This window comes from Chiloscyllium punctatum, chromosome 39 (assembly GCF_047496795.1).
Source record: "Chiloscyllium punctatum isolate Juve2018m chromosome 39, sChiPun1.3, whole genome shotgun sequence".
Classification (NCBI taxonomy): domain Eukaryota; kingdom Metazoa; phylum Chordata; class Chondrichthyes; order Orectolobiformes; family Hemiscylliidae; genus Chiloscyllium; species Chiloscyllium punctatum.
This window is the reverse complement of record NC_092777.1, coordinates 20,421,319-20,442,274: the sequence shown is the minus strand read 5'-3', so window position 1 is coordinate 20,442,274 and position 20,956 is coordinate 20,421,319. Positions and strand designations below refer to the sequence as shown.

The following is a 20,956-nucleotide window of genomic DNA, read 5'->3' as shown; positions in this document are numbered from 1 at the left end:
TTTACCTCCAGTGCGGCCTCCGACTCCTCGAGTGTTGCCTGCAGCTCGTCCTTCTCCATCTCCAGTTTCTTCTTGGACTTCTGCAGCTCATGGACGCTCTTCCCTCCCTCGCCCAGTTGGTCTGTCAAGTCGGTAATCTCCTCTGCACAAGCAGTGCGGAAGCAGAACTGTGTCAGTCTGAGAGATCAAGGAGGCATCGCTACCTCTTCCAGCAACACAACTACAACAAATCGCCACACACTCTGGCAAAAACCGGGAGGGTCTTAACATCAACAACGATTGGCCAGTTTCAGATCCCTGACCCACCCTCTTCCCACTTACCGTCTGGGCACCAATTCTCTCTGATTTCTGGCAGCTGCTGGTGGGTAGCAGTGGGATGAAAGCATCAAAAATGGTAGGCCTCAGCAGGCAAGTACAGTGAACCTCTATGCTATCCAGAGAGGCTGGGACGCCCCATTGTCAGTGTGCTGAGCACAATGGCTGCAGCAGCAAGCTGAAGTGGGGGTGGGGAGTTGGGTTAACCTTTCATGGGATGTGGGCATCACTGAAAAAGACTGGTATTCATCACCCATTCCTAACTGCTCGAGGGCCACTTCGAGGGGCAGTTAAGCGTTAACCCGTTCTGACACCATATTAGACATGAAACGTTAACTCTGTTTCCCCCTCCACAGAATCTAACCTGCTGAGTTTCTCCAGCGCTCTGTTTGTTTTTAAGGAGGTAACCACATTGCTGAAGGTCAGGAGTCACATGTAGGCCAGACTAGGTAACCCTGATTACCCTCCCGACATTAATGAACCCGATGGGTTATTTTGATAATCAATAATAGTTTAGTGGTCACCACTGCGGAGATGAGCTTCCAATTCCAGATTTCTTATCTGAGCTGAATTTACCCTCCACCAGACCCCAAGGACTTCCAAACCTCAACTTCCTTTGTCTATTTTTCAGTCTGCTTCGTTTGGTGATACTTGCAAACAAGACCTGCCTTCAAGAGTGATGATGATCCTGTTTCAGGGAAAGTGTGAACATTAGGCCCCAGTTCTTACTGGGTTTGTTCACTCACGTAGTCTCCCAGATTGGTTTGGCCAGGTGTAGGGGGAGCACTTTGGTGACTGCTGCAGCAATTTGCCAGTGTGTGAAACTTAATGGGAAGGGGGCCAGTGAAAGTCGGGGGAGGAACATTTTGAAGAGCATCAAGAAGCATCCAAAAGGCTGAGAAATGAAAGAAGAAAGGAATTTAAAAACCTCAAGATGTCAGGGAGACTCTAAAGGCCTGATCTGTAGCATAGCTACAGACGGTCCTGTGAGAGATTCTATGGATTGAGATCCCACTGTTCTACTCCACTATATCATCCCTACAATTTGACTTTACAAAATGACTAAGGAAGGAGCTACCATCACTACATTAGCTTATATTGAATGACAGCTTGTGTCAGCCTGGACTATCCTCAAGAAAGGACACAGAAGCACAGATGCTTTGCTTGACTTGGATGACCGTCATCCAGGGTAGACTGGATGGGCAGGATCTGAAGGCGGTACAGTTTAGAAGGAGGAGGTGTGATCTTATTGAAACACAGTAAGGTCCTGAGGGGACCTGGCTGTGTAAAGACCGAATGGATCCTTTGCCCTTTGTGGGAGAGTCTAGAACTTGGGGACAGAATTTTTAAAAAGCGAGGCTCCGATTTCAGTTGAAGATAGGGAGAATTCTCTTCCCTCTGAGTATTGAGAGTCTGCAGAATTCTCCTCCCTGGCAAACAGTTGATAGATTGAGTCTGTTGTTAGTCAAAAGAATAAGAGTACTGGAGGGACAGACAGGAAAGTGGAGTTGAGGCAGCTAATCAGCTCAGCCATGATTCGATTCTGTCAGATGTTGGGGCATGGTCAAAAGGCTTGTAGCTGCTCCTAATTCTTACAATGGTGTGTTCAGCTCAGTATTAGTACACCTGTCTCTGAATCCAAAGGAACAAACATCCTGGATGACATTTCAGTAAAAGAGTGCAGCGCTACCAGAGGGCATTTTCATCCATGTGCCCTCTCAGGTGGGCACTGTCCAAAGGGTTTCCTTGAGACTCTGGTCAAGACTTAGCCTTCTAATTGGTTTTACTCAATTGTGGGAACTTGCTCTGCACAAAAGTGGCTATTTCACTGACCAACATTACAGAACTGTGTCACCAACTAACCTGAAGAATAAACACCGCGTCAGCCTCAGTCGGAGGGTTGGGTCTAGTTCTGGGTATCACACTTTTGGAATGATGTGAAGGCATGAGAGAGGGAGCAGAAACCATTCACAAGAATTGGTTCAGTAATGAGGACTTCGGTTATGGGGTAAGCCAGAGAAATCAGAGAAGTTCCCTTTAGAAAACAGAAGGTTGTGATGAGGATTCGACGGGGATGTTTAAAATATCGCAGCGTTTAGACAGGATGCGCAGGGAGAAACTATTCCCATTGGTGGAAGGGTCAGAAACAGAGGATTCAGAATTCGGATGGGTGGCAAAAGCATCAAAAGGAAGGAGACTCAACTGTGGTGTTGAAAAGGATATTGTGTAATTTTCTGAAGGGATCGGAGAAATGGCAGAGGAGGACAGAATTGCCTTTACTGAGGACCTGCAAGGGGTTATCACATGATTTCTCCCGCCTACAGTCACCTTATCTTGCCCAACATATGGGTATGGACCAAACTTTTAATCCTAATATTTACACTAACTCAAACCCCAACAGTTATATGCATTCCCAATCCACCTCCATACCTATGCTGAATTTACCTTGCAGTGTTTTATTCTCCCGCTTGAGCGAGTCCAGTTGTTCGATCAGCTCCTCGTAGGAGGTCTTCAGTTTGAAGAGCTCGGTAGCGTACTGTCGACACTCCTTCTGGGAGGAGTCCAGCTCAGCCTGGACCTCCTCACACCTCTGACGACTGTCAGAGATCTGCTTGTCGATCATTCGCTGCTTCTTGTCCAGGGTCACACCCGCAGCATTCGCCTGAACGAAGACAAAAAGGTACCAAAGCGAAGAAAAAAGGGAAACCGCTTTGAGGAATACAAATCAACTCGGTGTTTAGCTTCACACTCAGGACTTTGGGGATGGGGACGTGAAGATGGATTCATTTCTTTACCTTGTTAAGTGTAGATCCTCAATAGTCACATAACAGACTCAAGTTACAGAAAGTACACTGTTTAGTTCAAATAACCTGCAGAGGATGATCAATCATCTGCTCATAGCTTGATCTAATTTTGAGAAATGTCTTTCCCCTCCCCAACACCCCTCCAAAACGTTTTCACTCAAACTTGTTGCTAAAAGTAGAACAGGCCATGAACCCTTTTAAGAACTCATTTTACAGCAGATAGCAAAATGTAGATTTGGAGCCCAGCTGCTTGATAAATACTTAAAACAGTTTTGAAATTTGCTGTTCATCAAACGGTGTATATGTATGATCAATGCTCCTTATGAAGGAAGTTGCAAGATGGTGTTCTAACCAGAGACAAAGGCCTGTAAATTTGGATTGAGTGGCAGGTGGGGTAGGGGGTTAAGTCTCCAGAAACCGGTTTCCCAACCCAAACCCATTTCTGGCCACCCATTTCTAACATCACTCCCCAAAACAGCCTTTCCCACCATGATCGCTCCGCCAACCAACACCAGGCCTCATGCGCCCCCAGCTAGGAGTTCTTGAAGTCTTCTGTCACCAGAGGCCTCCCACCACTCCATACTCAAAGTATCTCATCCACCACCTCTCCAATATCCTCCCACTATTCTTCTCCTCAACTAACGGGCAATGACTGTCTCTAAATTCTGGGCCCTCACTTTCTCCGCCCTCCATTACCACCCCCTTCTGGAAGGGGTACCCCACCAGATCGACACCCTCATCTTGGATTCATTCACTGATGGGAATGACCAGTCCACCGTTTACCTGGAGGTTGAGCTCAGGCCTCGAAGGGGGAGCTACTGCTGCTGTGTCGATGCTGCAGGGTCAACAGAACACGGGGTTAATCCTGGGTTCTCCCACCTCTTTCCTGCCCCCTAGCTACTGCACCCCCACCCACCCCCACCAGAGAGAAAGGGCAAGGTCTGTAACAGTTCGGCCACAGGGAATCAGGAGAAAGGATAAACTCTCTGACTACTCCCTGCTCCACGTTGCTGTTCAGACACGTGACATCTCTCTCTCACTAGACAGGGAATCAATGGGCCTTATATCTAAGGAAGGATGCATTGGCCTTAGATGGGGTTCAGAGGAGGCTTATAAGAATGATCCCCAGAATGAAGGATTTATCATATGAGGAGTGGTTGAGGATTCTGGGTCTCTGTTCGATGGAGTTTAGAAGGATTTAAGAGGGGGGAGGGGATCTCATGAAAACTTAAATCCCCAAAGTGTGGGTAAAACATGGCATTGTAATGCTAAGTTGGAAATGCAGTGTCAACATGCTGGTCCCAAATACTAACCAAGAGGAGTGGTCAGGTCAATTAGACAGTGCCATTTCTATGTGGCCAATTAACAAGCCACTGAGAGGTTCAAAAGTTAACTGTTCAGAACTTCCCATTGCTGACTGCATAACTACAGAAACGATTGGGAGTGCTTTACAAGCACCTTGACCAGACAAGACAGAGGCCAGAGAACAGGCCTCACCATCACTGACCCCATTGAAGGTGGCAGCATCTGTGCGGTTCAGATGCTCACTTTGAACTTTCAGCCGTCAATCCAAATGGAAAGACTGATTTGTGGAGGGGAAAAGTCCTTTCATTTTGTACGGTTTGTGACCAACTTCCTGTTTGTGGCGTGGTGGTGCCACCGTTCACCAGGCCTGGACTCTGGGGTTGTCCCAAACAGCCTGCTCACTGACGTGACCATCCTGAGGTGCTGGGGGACAGGTGTGAGCAGACCACTTGGCTTCTGTTCTGTCTCCCTCACAGGCATCACCCTCACCAGAAAATGTAAAATCCAGTCCCTTGAAAGCTACCCACATGGTGAAGCGGGAGACTGCAAGTCGTGCACTGGGGGGTTTATATCATCGCCGAATGGCTCTGTCTGGTACAGGGAGCTCAAGTAAGAACCACAGGTTCACAGAATCCCTACAGTGTGGAAGCGAGCCATTCAGCCCATCAGGTTCACACTGACCTTCTGGAGAGCATCCCACGCAGATCCCACACCCCATAACCCGATCCCTGCATTTAGCCTGGCCAATCCACCTAGCTTGTACATCTTAGGACTGTGGGAGGAAACTGGAGCATCCAGAGGAAACCCATGCAGACGCTGGGGAGAAAGTGCAAACCAAACAGTCCCCAGAAGGTGGAATTGAACCTGGGTCCCTGGTGCTGTTAGACAGCAGCGCCAATCCTGTAATTGGAAATCAGGAGAAAGGATAAACTCTCTGACTACTCCCTGCTCCATGTTGCTGTGCAGACACAGGACATCGCTCTCTCAATGGACAGGGAATCAATGGGCCCTGTATCTAAGGAAGGATGCACTGGCCTTAGAGGGGGTCCAGAGGAGGCCCCAGAATGAAGGATTTGTCAAGAACAAAAAGCAAAGAAAATTTACAGTCCAGGAACAGGCCCTTTGGCCCTTCAAGCTTGAGCCGATCCAAATGTACTGTCTAAACCTGTCGGTCAATTCCTAAGCATCTATATCCCTCTGCTCCCCACCTACTAATGCATCTGTCCAGACGCATCTTAAATGAATCTGCATCTACCACCTCTGCTGGCAACGTGTTCCAAATGCCCACCACCCTCTGTGTGAAGTACTAGCCGCATGTATCCCCCTTAAACTTTCCACCTCGCACCTTGAAAGCGTGACCTCTTGTTATTGAATCCTTCACCCTGGGAAAAAGCTCATCTCTATCCATCCTGTCTATACCCTTCATGATTTTGTAAACCTCAAGTCAGGTCCCCCCCCAATCTCCTTTTTTCTAGTGAAAATAAACCTAACCTACTTAACCTCTCTTCATAACTAGCACCTTCCATACCAGGCAACATCCTCGTAAACCATCTCTGCACCCTCTCCAAACTATCCACATCCTTTTGGTAATGTGGCGACCAGAACTGTACACAGTATTCTAAATACGGCCCAACCAATGTCTTGTACAATGTTAACATGACCTGCCAGCTCTTATACTCAATACCCCGTCTGATGAAGGCAAGCATACTATATGCTTTCTTGACCACTCTATCCACGTGTGCAGCAACCTTCAGGGTCCAATGGACCTGCACTCCCAGATCTCTCCACTCATCAACTTTTCCCAAGGCTCTTCCATTCATTATATAATTCGCTCTAGAATTAATTTTGCCTAAACGCATCACCTCACATTTGTCTGGATTGAAAACTATCTGCCACTTTTCCGGCCAACTCTCCAGTCTATCTATATCCTCCTTTATTCTCTGACAGTCCCTTATGCTTTCTGCTACTCCACCAATCTTTGTGTCATCTGCAAACTTGCTGATCATTTATGTATATTACAAACAACAGTGACCCCAATACTGACCCCTGTGGAACACCACTGGTCACCTTTCTCCATTTCGAGAAACTCCCTTCAACTACTACTCTGTCTCCTGTTGCTCAACCAGTTCTTTATCCATCTAGCTAGAACACCCTGCACACCACGTGACTCGACTTTCTCTATTAGTCTACAATGGGGAACCTTATCAAACATCTTACTAAAGTCCATGTCATATGAGGAATGGTTGAGGATCCTGGGTCTCTATTCAATGGAGTTTAGAAGGATTTGAGGGGAGGGAGAGGATCTCATTAAAAACTTAGAGAATACAGAGGAACTTCGATTATCCAGCAATCGATTAACAGAATGTCGGATGATCCGAACAAGATGGTAAGGTACCAATGCGTGGGTATGTTATCTGGCATTGATTATCTGGTATTTGATTAACTGAAAGAAATACTCCCCCCACACCCCCTACCCCGCCCCTGGATACTCGAGATTCCTCTGTACTGAGAGACCTGGACAGAGTAGACATGGAGAAGATGGAGAGACTACGGCATAGCCTCAGAATGAAGGGACAACCCTTTAGAACCGAGATGAGGAGGAATTTCTTCAGAGACGGTGGTGAATCTGTGGTGCTCATTACCATGCAGGGCTGTGGAATCCAAGTCATTGAGTGTATTGAAGGTGCAGGCAGACAGATTCTTGATTAATAAGGGGATCAAGGGTTATGGGGAGGAGGCAGGAGAATGGGGTTGAGAAAAATATCAGTCATGATCAAATGGCAGAGCAGACTCAATGGACTGTATGTCCTAATTCTGCACCTATGGTCTTATGGCAATGTACCAGATGCAACAGACAATTATAAAATTAGACTTCAGTACAGGAGACCACCCAGAGGAGACGGGAAGGGGAGTGATCATCAGAGACCCCTGATCATTCCTAGGTTGCCCGTGAGACACACACCTTCTCCACGTCGATGCTCAGCTCCTCCAACTCTGCCTGCAGTCGCTGCTTGGTCTTCTCCAGGCTCGAGCACTTGGCCTGGGCTGCCTCAACCGCTTCCTCTGCCTCCTGTAAACGTGAAGTCAGCTTCTTCCTGTCAGGAGCCAAACATTACACTTATGTCATTACATTTTTGATTTTTTTCCCTACAGCTCTTCCAACCAATTCAAATTTTGTCAGTGTGTTAACATGACAAACACAAGGCACACCACTGTGATGTGCCAGGATACCACTAGAGGTCTCCACCCAAGGAGTCTTCAGATGACTGCTAACAAGAAGAGAGCTGCTTTCATCTCATACAATCAGGACACATGCAAGAATGCCACATTTCAAAGGACTCTTGGTGCAGTAGATAATGTCCTTATCTCTGGGCCAAAGGTTCTGGGTTCGAGTCCAATTTTAGAACTTGATGACTTTTGAAGGTGTGGGTCATCAAGTAGCCAAAAAGCTTGCTGATAATTTTGTAAACCCTTTGTGTAAGAGCAAGAGTGTTTCCTGGTCAGAAGGAACCACTTGGGAACTCAGCACAACAATCTCACAACTTCCTGATACCAGCCAGCAACACTCACGTCCCCCAATCTCTCTCTCTCTCTAAAATCAACATACACAAATTTCAAAAGGAATCAACAATTTATATTTCCACAATAAACAGTGTGAATTGGTTGGCAAGTCAACTCTAATTGGCTGATGTGTGGGCAAGGAAAACGGTACAAGGGAACTGCTGTCCCCCAACTTTTGTTTAAACCATGAAGTGAAAATTGCTGCTCCATTTGAAATTTTGCATTCTTGCACATGTCCTGAAGAATGTCAGGCAAAAAGCTGAAAGACAGGTCGGATCCACAGCACCAAGACCATCACCGCAGGGAGGTCCAGGAGGTTATTCCAAATCACACAAAACAACAGCAGAAGTAGACCATTCAACTCATCAAGCCTGTTCTGCGATTTCAGTGAAACCATGGCTAATCTGTTTCCACATTCCCATTTACCGCTTAGAAAAAAAAAATCTCCCTATTTGTCTCAAAATTGCACCCTGTTGTTCTGGACTCACCCACAGGAGGAAATACGGTTTCCAAATCCCACTTGCAAGGCCATTCAGAATCTATACACTTCAACTAAGTCACCCCCCCCTCTTTTAAACTCCAATGGAAATAAGTCTAGCTTGTCCAACCTATCCTCACAAGACAACCCGCTCACTGCAGCTACCTAAGAAACCTTCTCTGAACTGCAATTAAATCCTTCCTGGATAAAGAGGTTAAAACTGCTCACCGAGACTGATCCCAACATTGCCCTGTATAACTGAACACCGTTACTTTTAATGATAAGTTGCTCCTGTAATAACATCCCCTTAGACATCCTGATTACACACTGTACCCATGTGCCAACTTTAGTGAATCATGTGCTATAACATTCAAATTACTCTGCACTTTAAAGATTCGTCGTTCTCCATCTAAGTAATACCCAGCTTTTTCATTTTTCCTGCTAAAGTCCATCAGCATCACATTTTCCCACATTAAACTCTGTTGGCCATGTTTTTGCCCACTTCACCCCTGCCAGAATAGAGAAATCAAACCCCATATAATTGTCAACAATCCGATCCATATCAACCAAAGAGGCACCATCAATACCAAGGATTCACAGTTGCTGTAGCAATGTGTATTTTGACATATACGCAGTAGTTTGCAGCTATGGACAGTGATGATAGAGGCTGCAATACTCTGTCATGGCTGACCAGGAATCCCTCCTATTCTTACTGCCCGCCACTGGCATGTGCTGGAAGGATTTCCAATTAATAATCAAACTGTTAAGCCAAGGCAGGAAAGCATTTAGCATGCTTGCTTTCATTGCTCAGACCTTTGAGTACAGAGGTTGAGACATTACATTGGAGGTTGTGCAGGACGTTGGTGCGGTTCTGGTCACCATGTTATGGGAAGAGTATTATTAAACTGGAGATGGTGCAGAAAAAAAAAATACCAGGACATTGACAGGAATGGAAGGTTTGAATGATAAAAATAGACTGGAAAGACTGGGTCTTTGTCACTGAAGCGTAGGAGGTTGAGGGGTGACCTTGTTGAGGTCTATAAAATCATGAGGGGCATAGATAAAGTGAATACAGGGGTCTTATCCCTTGTGGGGGTGGGGGGAGTTCAAAACTAAGGGGCATATTTTCAAAGTGAGAGGATAAAGATTTAAAAAGGGACCTGGGGGATTTTTTTTAAAAAACAGAGTGGTTCGTGTGTGGAATGAGCTTCCAGAGAAAGTGGTGGATCCAAGTACAGTTACAATGTTTAAAATACATTTGGATAAGATCATGAATAGGAAAGGTTTAAAGGGATTCTGGGCCACACAGGCAGGTGGGACTAGTTTGGTTTGAATTTATGGTCAGTGTGGACTGGTTGGACCATAGGGTCTGTTTCCATGCTGTAAGTCATGACCATTTTCAATTCACTAAAAAGTCCCAAACCATACCACTAGAGGGTGCCCACATGCAAATGAGTGAAGAGTTCCTGGGTAAAACTCCACTGTGAAGAGATTTGACATCAAAGAATTACTGAGCTACAAATAAACCGAACAAAGGCACTCTTTAGCCAATGTCCTTTATATCTGTAAAGGATATAATTTTCTCGCTGAACCACAGCCAATTGATTTATTAATTCTCATGCTGTGTCACACAAGAGTTCAGGGAATAAACAAAAGGAAGACAGGAATTTAATTATTAAATGAATAACTTTGGAACAATGCCTCGGCAATTCCAGAGAGTGTATGTGGTTACACCAGTCAGAGTTGTGCAGGCCAGGGAGACAACTTGGGAGTGTTACTCAACCTAGTTTGCTTCCTCCAGCTGAAATGTACACCCAGATGTGAAATTCCTGTACTGTTTTCCTATTAATTGTACAGAATAGGCATTTGTCTCATTATAAATTAAAATCTGCCAACACTCTGCCATTTAGCAAAGCAGTTTGCTGTCCCCAGGGACTGTCTGCATAATGCATTCATATAGATGACAAAGACCTGCAGGTTCCTCTGTACCAGGAACTGAACCCCTCCCCCCACGCCGACGAAGCAACATCAATTTATTTTTTTGGGGGGGGGGTTCAAGATCTGCTGTTTCCTTCTCCCACAACGAAGGGTGGGTCAGCTGTTCACAGAGGTGTCAGAGCTAACTTGCCCACAGCGTGTCTCTGCAGAGTCAGGTACAGCCAAGCTGCCTCTGCAACTGCGGGTTCAGCTCACAACTGCAAAGCTCAGAGCCCTCCAGCTTATCTCCAGCACAGAGGCAGCAATTCCCTCCCACTAATAGGCACAGAGACTCTGGCCCTCCGTTTTAGTACCTTCAGTTTGTCCCTGTGCAGCTGGAAATCTATCCTGCATGGAGAGAGTTACACAGCAGGGAAGAATGCTGCTGGGCAGACAGTCATTGTGAAGGCTGTCCAATTGCTCCAGCTTTTTTTTCCACAGAACAAACAGACAAGATCTGGTCAAGGTAAACAGCATTCCTGTATCTAACAGTACAGAATACAAAGGGTTAAGAATGATGTAGAATTGGCTCAAAACCTTAATGCTTGTATCGCACTGCACACACCTTCATAGTTCGCACAGGGTGGCATGGTGGCACAGTGGTTAGCAGTGCTACCTCAGTGCCAGACACCCTTTGGAGGGTCAGTGCAATGGGCCAAATCGCCTCTTTCTGCACTGCAGAGATTCTACGGTTTTATAACCATACAAAAGATGCATCACAAACAGTTGCAGAAGCTGCTCAATATCCAGATAGCCAGGTTAGCAACACAGCAAATAGGAGTAGGCCATTCAGCCCCTCCACCCTGTTACACCATTCAAAGGTATCATGGGTGATCTGTGGTCTAACTCCATATTCCTGCGGCCCATAATCCTTTAATGTCCTTAGATTAGATTAGAATCCCTACAGTATGGAAACAGGCCTCTTGGCCCAACAGGTCCACACCAACCCTCCAAAGAGTAACTCACCCAGACTCATTCCCCTACCCTATATTTACCCCTGACTAACGCACCTACCACCATGGCCAATTCACCTGGCCTGCACATCTTTGGATTGCGGGAGGAAACCGGGTCACCCGGTGGAAACCCACACAGACACAGGAAGAATGTGCAAACTCCACACAGTCATCAGAGGAAGGAATCAAACCTGGGTCCCTGGTGCTGTGAGGCAGCAGTGCTAACCACTGGACCACTGTGCCCCCTTGCTAAAAAAAATTTAATCTCAGATTTAAAATTAGCAACTGCTTCAGCATTAACTGCCAAATGTAGAAGGGAGTTCCAAACATCTTTGCGTGTTCAAAGTGCTTCCTAACATCTCTCCTGAATGATCTAACCCTAATACTCAGACTATTCCCCTGGATCAAGAATCTCCAACCTGTGGAAATAGTTTATCCTCATCTGCCCAGTCTTTTCCTATTAATACTTCGAAGATTAGATTAGATCACCATTTAACTTTGTAAATTATACAGAGAGAAGGCCTCATTTGCATAATCCCTCCTCATAACTTAACCCCTGAAGTCCAGGTTTCATTTTTGTAAACCTATACTGTACTCCCTTCAAAACCAATAAATCCTCCCTAAGGCGTGCTGCTCGGATCTGCTCAAGGTACTCCAAGTGGGGCCTAACCAGAGTTCTGTATAAATGCAGCACAACGCCTCTGTCCTTTTTCTCCAGTCCGCTAAACAAAGTTTTTAAAACACTGGGCTCTGAATGATATCATTAAGTGAGCACAGGATAACAGCTGGAGAGCTTGTGCTTTATTCAAGTCAATCTATTGAGGTGAGAACTATAGCAAAGTCTTTATTTCGTATCATGTTATCAAAGACCCACGTTACTGTCTGAACAAACTGAACCTGATCAGTATTGTTGGTGGGTGTGCAACAAATAAATTGAAACAGCTCGACAATTCCTCAGCAGCGGCGACTCTCTGTGTGGAGTTTGCACATTCTCCCCTCTCTGTGTGGAGTTTGCACATTCTCCCCGTGTCTGCGTGGGTTTCCTCCGGATGCTCCGGTTTCCTCCCACACTCCAAAGATGTGCAGGTCAGGTGAATTGGCCATACTAAATTGCCCGCAGTGTTAGGTAAGGGGTCGATGTAGGGGTATGGGTGGGTTGCGCTTCGGTGGGGCGGTGTGGGCTTGTTGGGCCGAAGGGCCTGTTTCCACACTGTAAGTAATCTAATCTAATCTAATCATTGCCTCATCGCTGTCGTCGGGCGGATGATCAGTATCTGCACTGGTCTCACACAGTTCACAACAAATCGCCAGACCATTCTACGTTCCTGCTGATCTTCACTTCCATTAAGTGTAAAACTGATCGCAACTTGCTGTCACACGTTTACCCAATTTCAGGAAATTCAGACCAAATCCCAGTGGGTCATGGTCAGAGAGTCATACAGCATGGAAACAGACCCTACGGTACAACCAGTCCGCACCAACCATAATCCCAAACTAAACTAGTCCCACTTGGCTGCTCCTGAGCCATATTCCTCCAAATCTTTCTCGTTCATGTACTTATCTAACATCTTTTCAATGTTCTAACTGTACTCTCATTCTTTGGCAGTTCATTCCACACAAAAACTACTGCGTAAAAATGATATCCCTCATGTCCTTTTAAAATCTCTCTCATCTCACATTAAAAATGTTCCCTTGCTTTGAAATCCCCTAACCTAGGGAAAAGACATCTGCCATTCACCTTATCTACACCTTTCATGATTTTAAAAACCTTTATAAGGTCTTTGAAATGATTAAAGTACTATGTTCAAAAAGACAAGCATTTAGCTTTGATCAGGAGGGTATTAATATACCTTCACCCTTCTCTTTCTTTTACAATCTATAGTCTTTGAAAAGCTAAAATTATAAGTGCCTAATTCCTGGACCCTTCACTGGTCTCATTAGGGAAAATCATGCAGGTGAACTTCAATAAACATCTACTAAAACTTCAAAATGGGTACTTCCCCGTGCCCCCATCAAATATCTGAACATTGAATAAAATACTCACAATCTGTTAAAATATGACTTCTTTAAAAACAAATTTACTGAAACAGAAAATGGACTTTTCTCTTTAATCTGCTTAGAGAAGATTTTAAGGATATGTTTTTCCAGACCTTATTTTTTGTCCGCAGCCCAACAAAATAATTCCAGTAACTATATACATTAAAACCTCTTCTCAAAAAACATTTTAATTCAAGATGTCAATAAATGGTGGTCTTAAAATTGGCTTAATTGCCATAGGTGGGAATGTTAAGATAAAACATAGTGCATCACAAATTGTCAAACACAGCACTAGAACTTTGTTGTCTGTAAAATTATAGCCCACGGGAACCTAGCAGCTAAGTATCTGGGAAATGACTGGCTCATTATATATCAGTTATGACAGACTTGCTTAAACAGAGTTGCCATAAAAGGGCTCAGTCCAAAAAGGAAGCATTAACAATTATCAGTAACTCTGCAATGGTGTACACGGAGGAATAATTGCTGGTAATTAATTTGATTGACAAGGCAGGTGAGCATTAAAAGGGGGAAAAGCAGGGTAAGTGTAGGGCCGCATCAAATGAGCCACGGTTTTGCTGACTGCTGAACTAGGCCCGAGGGGCTGAATGGCCAACTGCTGGCCATATTTCTTATATCCTTACACCTTGCCCATTTGAGAAAGGAGCTAGTTTTGCAAAAATTGCGTTTTAATTGGCTGAAACCAGACTCAAAGTCAGTTTTGAAACGATTATGCCTTCCAGCAACACAATCTTTTAGCGAATGAGGTAAAAAAAAAGCGATTAAGTTTCCTGATTGCATTTCTGAAAGGCCTAGTTCTAATTTTAAGCTTGTGGCCCTCGCTTTGAATCTCTTACTCCACTCCCAAAGCCAGGGCACGAGCCTACATTTGTCTATTTTGTCATATCATATATATTTGCATCCAAGATGACTTTAAGCAGAGCTCAAGCACTCTGTTAGCTTGTCTTTTGTTCTTCCCTTTCGGGTGTTTTGCCTCTCTTCTCCCAGCCCGGCATGGCCTCAGAACGGTCTTCCAATCTCAAGGCCATTCTTCAAAGTGCAGTGCTACTGTTGCTAAGCACTTAGGACAAACTAATGTTTGAAAGTGCAGCTTTATTTCTTATTTTCTACTTTAAATGAAGAAGGTCTGCAATGTGTAACCTTTAACCATATTTCATATGTTTTGCTCTATACTGTAATTACTGCAATGTTTAACTTTTAACTTTATTCTTGTTCTTAAGATTCTGTACCTAGGTACTTGTACCTAAGATGGTGCCTTGTCTGGTGACATTATACACTTTTCACTGTACTCCTGTACTTGAGTACATGTGACAATAAAATCTAAATGAAATCAAATAATTTCAACCACGTCAATTAGTTCTCCTTTGATGTGGCCTGAACTCCATTTTCCTGCCTATTCCTCTTGACCAGCTCATCAATCAAAAGGTGGAAGCAAAATGCAAAGTTAAAGGTTTTGAAATTACTTTTGAACTTAGAAAAAGTTTGGTGGTAGATTCTGTACCTTTGATAGAGGAAAGCAAAGTTAAAGTTTAAAAGAAAAGCACAAAACTTAGGAGGCTGAGGTAAAAGGTGAAACTGAGAGCAAGATAATAAAGTGAACAATAACATGAGCCAGGATTCCTTTCACTTAAATATGTCGATTAGTTCCACACTCTCAACCTTCCTGACTCCCTAATATGAGTGTTAAGATTTGAAAAGAATAAGTAGCTCACTTAGCATGGCTTCAGCAGCCAATATCGGCTGACATTCAAGTCCGGGGCTCTGTTTTAAGGAGAGCTGCCTTTCAGATGACACAGTAAACTGATGACCTTTCACTTTGTACTATTCTGTAAAAGATCCAATGGCACTTTGCAAGATTAAGTATTCAGGCCAATGACTATTCCTCAGTTTACACCACCAGTGAAACAGATTAACTGGCCATTCATGTTTATTGTCAAACTCTGCCAAAAGCCAACTGGCTGTGTGAATAGATACCAAAAATAATTTATTGGCTGAGTGTTTTTGGAACATTTGGAAGATGTGAAATATGCTAGATAATTTCAAGCTCTTTCTTTGATAGAATTAGACAACTTCCCATAACTCCAATGTTCAGGTGCTGCAGAAGAAAACTAATTCCAGGACAAATGTGGGGAAATCCCAAAATCGTAAACAGTGATCCATTCCTCAGTAATTACCCTGACATTGATGATTACTCTGAGCTGTTTAAGCTCAAGGTGCATTTTGGGGATAAGATTCTTAGGGGACTTGACAGGGTAGACGTTAAGATGTTGTTGCCTCTTGTGGGAGATTCTTGTTCCAGACAGCATAATCACGGAGCACGGGGTTGAATATTTAAGATAGAGACGAGAGGGAATTTCTTCTCAGAGGGTAGTGAATCAGTGAAGTTATTTACCTCGGAGGACTGTGGAGGCTGTGTTTTTCAGTATATTCATTTTTAATCAGCAAGGGTTACCAGGAAAAAGCAGGCAACTGGAGTTGAGCATTATCAAATCAGCCATGAACTAATTGAATGGCACAGCACACACTATAGACTGGCCCAATTCTGCTCCTACCAGGTATCGAAGGGTGTGCTTCCTGTCACTGTGTAGACAGGGAAAAGGGGTGTGGGGGCAGGTCTGGGCTGACAAGCAGCACTTTGGCTCCACTGAAGTGCCATGCACAAAATACCATGCATGTTCTTGATCAAATCATCATAGCACCTTTTCCCCTAATTTCTTGGCTTGGCTAAGGAAGCATGGTTGGCCAAAGCAGAACTTTTAATCCTGTTCCTCACTGACATATCCTCTGGAAAGTGCTATCTCAACACAATCTCATTCTCTCCATATTCTGGTGTCTTCACTCTAAACATGTCCTGCTCTCAACCCATGCTATTGAGGTTCTTAACTGCTCCTTTAGCTCGAAATTGAAAGCTCCACTTCCTTTAGTGAAAACACTGGTAAGAAAAATGTTATCTGGAAATGGCTTTTTTTTTCCAAAAGAAAGAAACTTAAGAGTCTTTCAAAATTAAAGACCACTGCAATAAAAAAGCAAAAATAGAAATAGTGGACTGGATTTTATCAAAATTCAGCCAAATGTCAACTTTCAAGCATGGTTTTGATATGGGAGGCCTATGGAGATTACTCACATTATTCTTTGCAATTTGCTTCATTAACTATGCAGCACAACACTTGTATTATACCTTTCTTGTCATTACAGACATATGCAATCTTCAGGGATTTCAGGTACCAATGCCATTTTGAACGCCCAGCCCTACACCCAGCCAGGAGCTGCATTTCACCATGTGTATAATGGGAGAGGCACCAAAAACACATGGTTCTTATTAGCTGACACTTCATCACAAACATCAACCAACATCCTGACTTCCCACCTTATGATGAAGGGAAGGTTATTGGTGAAGCAGCTGAAGGTAGTTAGCCAGGACACTACACTGAGGAACTCCTGCACAGATGTCCCGGAGCTGAAATGACTCATCTCCACAATCTGGTAAGACTCCAACCAGCGGAGAGTTTGCCCCCAATTACTCACAGATTCCAGTTTTGCTAGGGCTCCTTGATGCCACACTCAGTCAATTGCAGCCTTGATGTTAAGGGCTGTCACTCTCACCTCATATGAAGATGTTCTGCCCTTCAGGAGTATTACCTCTACAACTTAGCACGCTATTGCATTCCCCAACTTATCCAAACTCCCTAGCATGATAGTGGTCCCTGAGAACACTACCTGACCATTCACTGAGTGACCCCAGGACTGACCGTGATCCACCCTTTGACCAACTTGGACAGACCCCTGACTGATCTCAGTGCAGTTCTCTGATTGACCTATTGTGATTCCCTACATGGGCTGCATTAGACCTGGAGGGCTGACCAAAGGCCAATCCCTGCATATTAGTGATACAGACCCTCTGACCCTGACTGCCCCAAGTGGCCTATTGACCATGCTCATGTCATAGAGTGTCATAGAGATGTACAGCATGGAAACAGACTTTTCGGTCCAATCTGCCCATGCTGACCAGATATCCCAACCCAATCTTGTCCCACCTGCTAGCAACTGGCCCATATTCCTCCAAATCCTTCCTATTCATATACCCATCCTCTTAAATGCCTCAAATGTTGCAACTATACTAGCCTCCACCACTTCCTCCTTGGGACTGAGAGCAGTCATAGCCTTTAGCATTGTGCTAAAGAGAAGGGAATCTCCCACTAAGGATGTGACTTCAGTAATGTGGTTAATTCACAGCTGCACTCTGAAAAGGTCCCAAAAGCCACTTTGGGTAATTATAGATATGTGGGCAATTATAGACAGGCAACAAAAGATGGCCTTGTGAGAGATGGCCAACATCCCCATTGGAACCCTGCTCCCATAATCTATTCAATTGTGGAGTGGGGGGGCGGTGGGGGAGGGACATAATGCCCAACAACTGCAAATGTCCCACCGAATGTCCACTCAGATTTCATAGCAAGAAGTCGGGTCTCCACTTGTTGGGCCTGTCTGCAGAGAGACTCAGAGGTAGATATATCACTGAATTTCAACAAAAGTGTTCACTGATAGACTGCAGAAGTTAAAAGATGGACAAGACACAGGCTCAGAAGATTCTGACTCACTCAAAGCCCACTTGCACAGATTTAAAACCGAGCCCAGTGCATGATATTTAAGAACCTGGCTAAGCATCATTTTCAAAAGGACCTTGAGAAGCAAGAACCAGGCCAAGTGACGATAGAAAGCACCCAACAGATCACAAATCATTACTCAGTAGTATGTACGTTAAATATTGCTGAAAAGAGAGATGAGTCGCCAAAGCTTTTCATCTTACACTCATCAGGACAAACACAACAATGATGAGAACAATTTATACAAAAGGCGCTGACAAGTCAGCAATTTGACTGACTGATGGAGTGGTTGCAATGGTGAAAACAACAAGAAATTCAAGATAATTCCAAACAGCACAAAGTGTAGACATTCCTTTCAGTTGCAGAGACTGTGAATGAATGTCACCGCTAGCAAGCAGAAATGTGCCACAGGACGTAAGGTTCAATCAAGGCATTCAAGAGGGAGTGGGACTATTATCTGCAAAGGAATAATGTACAGGTATAAAAGGAAATTGGCAATAGGAATGGCACCAGGAGTATTGCTCAGTTGGAAAGCCAGCGCAGACATGATGGGCCAAAGGATCTCCTTCTGTGCTGTCGCCATTCTGTGATCTTATCAGTTTTCACTGACGCCAACCTTCGTGGTAACAGTAAGAAAACAAACCAAATGGACAACCAGAGGGACAAAGTACAATTTCCCCAAGAGGTGACAAACTAGTTTGCACAATGTGAAATGCTGGTGACTACAGCAATGAGAAGGATATCCTGGCAAAAACATGAACAGGAAATGGGCAAACAAAGTGAGCATTTTATAAACTCAGTCCTCGGATGTGAGTGTCATCAGCTTGGCCAGAAATTTATTGTCCATCTTTAATGGTCTTTGAGAAGAGGTGAGCTGCCTCCCAGATTTTTTTACCCAGCGACAGTAGAGGATCACCGATATTGCTGCAAGTCAGAACTGCATATGGCTCCATGAGAATAAAGGATTAAGGGAGACATTCTAAAGTATTGAAAATACTTAATACAACAGAGAATTTGAACTTGATAATATATTCAAGGCTGGCAGAATTTCCACAACCCAGTTTTAAATATTTTATACATTCATGCAACTCGGGCTTCACTGGTATAGCAGTTATTTATTACTCGTCTCTAATTGCCCTTGAGTAGGCAGTGCTGTGTTACCTGTGGGATGATATTGTGGCTTTAAAAAGGTGAATTTTGTCCTAGGTTTTTTTAAAGAGGGGTTTTAAAACAGAGATAACGAGCAGTCTACCAGAGTGACTAGAATAAACAGCTCGTAAGGCCTTGGGGGTTTGCTTTTTTAAAAAAGGTTGGAACAACAGAAGCAGCCTGAATGGGTGTGGCCAAGCTCTTACACAACCCAAGAGTTTTAGCTTTAGCTTTCAGCAGTTGTTGCTGGGTCTCAGCAGAATTGGAAGCTGCAGGAAATCTCTCCCAGCTGCTACACTCTTGAGTTCTCTTGGTGTTTTCCCCCTGGGCTACTGGAGTTACACATAAAACAGTTTTTTTTTTTGAATTTGCCTTTTGCCAAGGGTACGTTTATGGGATCTTACTATACTGGAACAGTTAATTAGTAATAGTTATTGTATCTATTATTCTGTTAAGTTTTCCAACAGAGTTAAGTTATTCCAATTCCTTATTTCTTTTGTTGTATTTTAACTGTAGTGTCTGAGTAGTGCTTTGTTGTAAATCTAGCAGTTTGACCAATTGAATTGCATCTGAAATGCAACAACATACATCTACCTTGAAAAGTGGGAAAAGGTAGGATCTGGACTACCTTCTGAATAGTTTGGGGTGGTTTGGTCTTGTCCATGACAGCTTCTCGCTTGCTGCAGTCCATTGGTGTAGGTTGGTCCACAATGCCATTAGAGAGGAAGTTGCAGGATTTTGACCCAGTGACAATGATGGGACAGTGATAAACTTCCAAGTCAGGATGGTGAGTAGCTTGGAGGGTAGTAGTACTCCCATTTCTCCACTTCCCTTGTCCTTCTAGATGGTAGTAGTTGCAGTTTGGAAAATGCTGTCAAATGCATCTAATACATTTCTGCTTCTCTGCATGAGTGGTGGAGGGAGCGCATGTTGTAAGAAGGCATGGACATTTGTGGACGTGGTGCCAATCATGTTTACTACATGGTTTCAAGCGTCTTGCATATTGTTGGTGCTGCACACAACTAGGCAAATAGTGAGTAATCAATCACACTCCTGACATGTGCCTTGTAGAGAGTGGGCAGGCTTTGAGATTCAGGAGGTGAGTTATCTGCTGCAACATTAGTCTTGTCAATGGTAACCTCCAGGTTGTTGGTAGTGGTGGAATTCAAAATGGTAATACTACTGAATGTGATGGTTAGATTCTGTCTTGTTGGAAATGGTTATTGCCTGGCAGTTGGGTGGTTTGAATGTTATTTGCCAGTTGTCAGACCAAACTTGGGTATAGTCCAGATCTTGTTGCATTTGGATATGGACTGCTTAAATATCTAAGGAGATCCGATTGGTACTGAACACTGTGCAGTCATGAGTGAATATTCCTACGTCTGACTTCATTGTGCACAGTAGGTTTTTGATAAAACAACTGAAGGAGGCTGGGTGTACCAGATCAAGCTTAGTCTTGAAGTTGCACAAAACATTTCAATTTAGCTATTTTCAGAAGTTGGTGAACTTGTTGTAAAAATATAAAGGGAGGTAGAGTGTGTGGACAAGTTTTCAGAAGAAACTAGACAGATTATAAAAGGGAATGGGAACCGATTGTAAAGGTTTGTCCTGGCCCTGTTTGCTACTGTGCTGTACATTATTCTTCTATTGTCTTAGGTGCTATCACAGAACTTTATTAAAAAAAAATCATTCATGTGATGTGGGTGCTGCTGGCTGACCAGCAGCTGTTGCCCAATCTAGGTTGCCCCTTGAGAA

General features: G+C 44.1%; 1 protein-coding gene across 21 annotated transcripts in view; it reads right to left on the bottom strand.

Annotated features, from left to right (window-relative positions):
• Positions 1-20,956, bottom strand: part of LOC140463855 (putative uncharacterized protein MYH16) — a 290,113-nt gene that overhangs the window by 22,620 nt on the left and 246,537 nt on the right. For all 21 annotated transcript variants that reach the window (XM_072558259.1, XM_072558260.1, XM_072558264.1 and 18 more), the window contains 3 exons: positions 7,387-7,519; positions 2,761-2,977; positions 6-142 (listed from right to left, as the gene is read on the bottom strand). In XM_072558259.1, the coding sequence (XP_072414360.1) occupies positions 6-142; positions 2,761-2,977; positions 7,387-7,519 (487 nt within the window). The remainder of the gene's footprint in view (positions 1-5; positions 143-2,760; positions 2,978-7,386; positions 7,520-20,956) is intronic.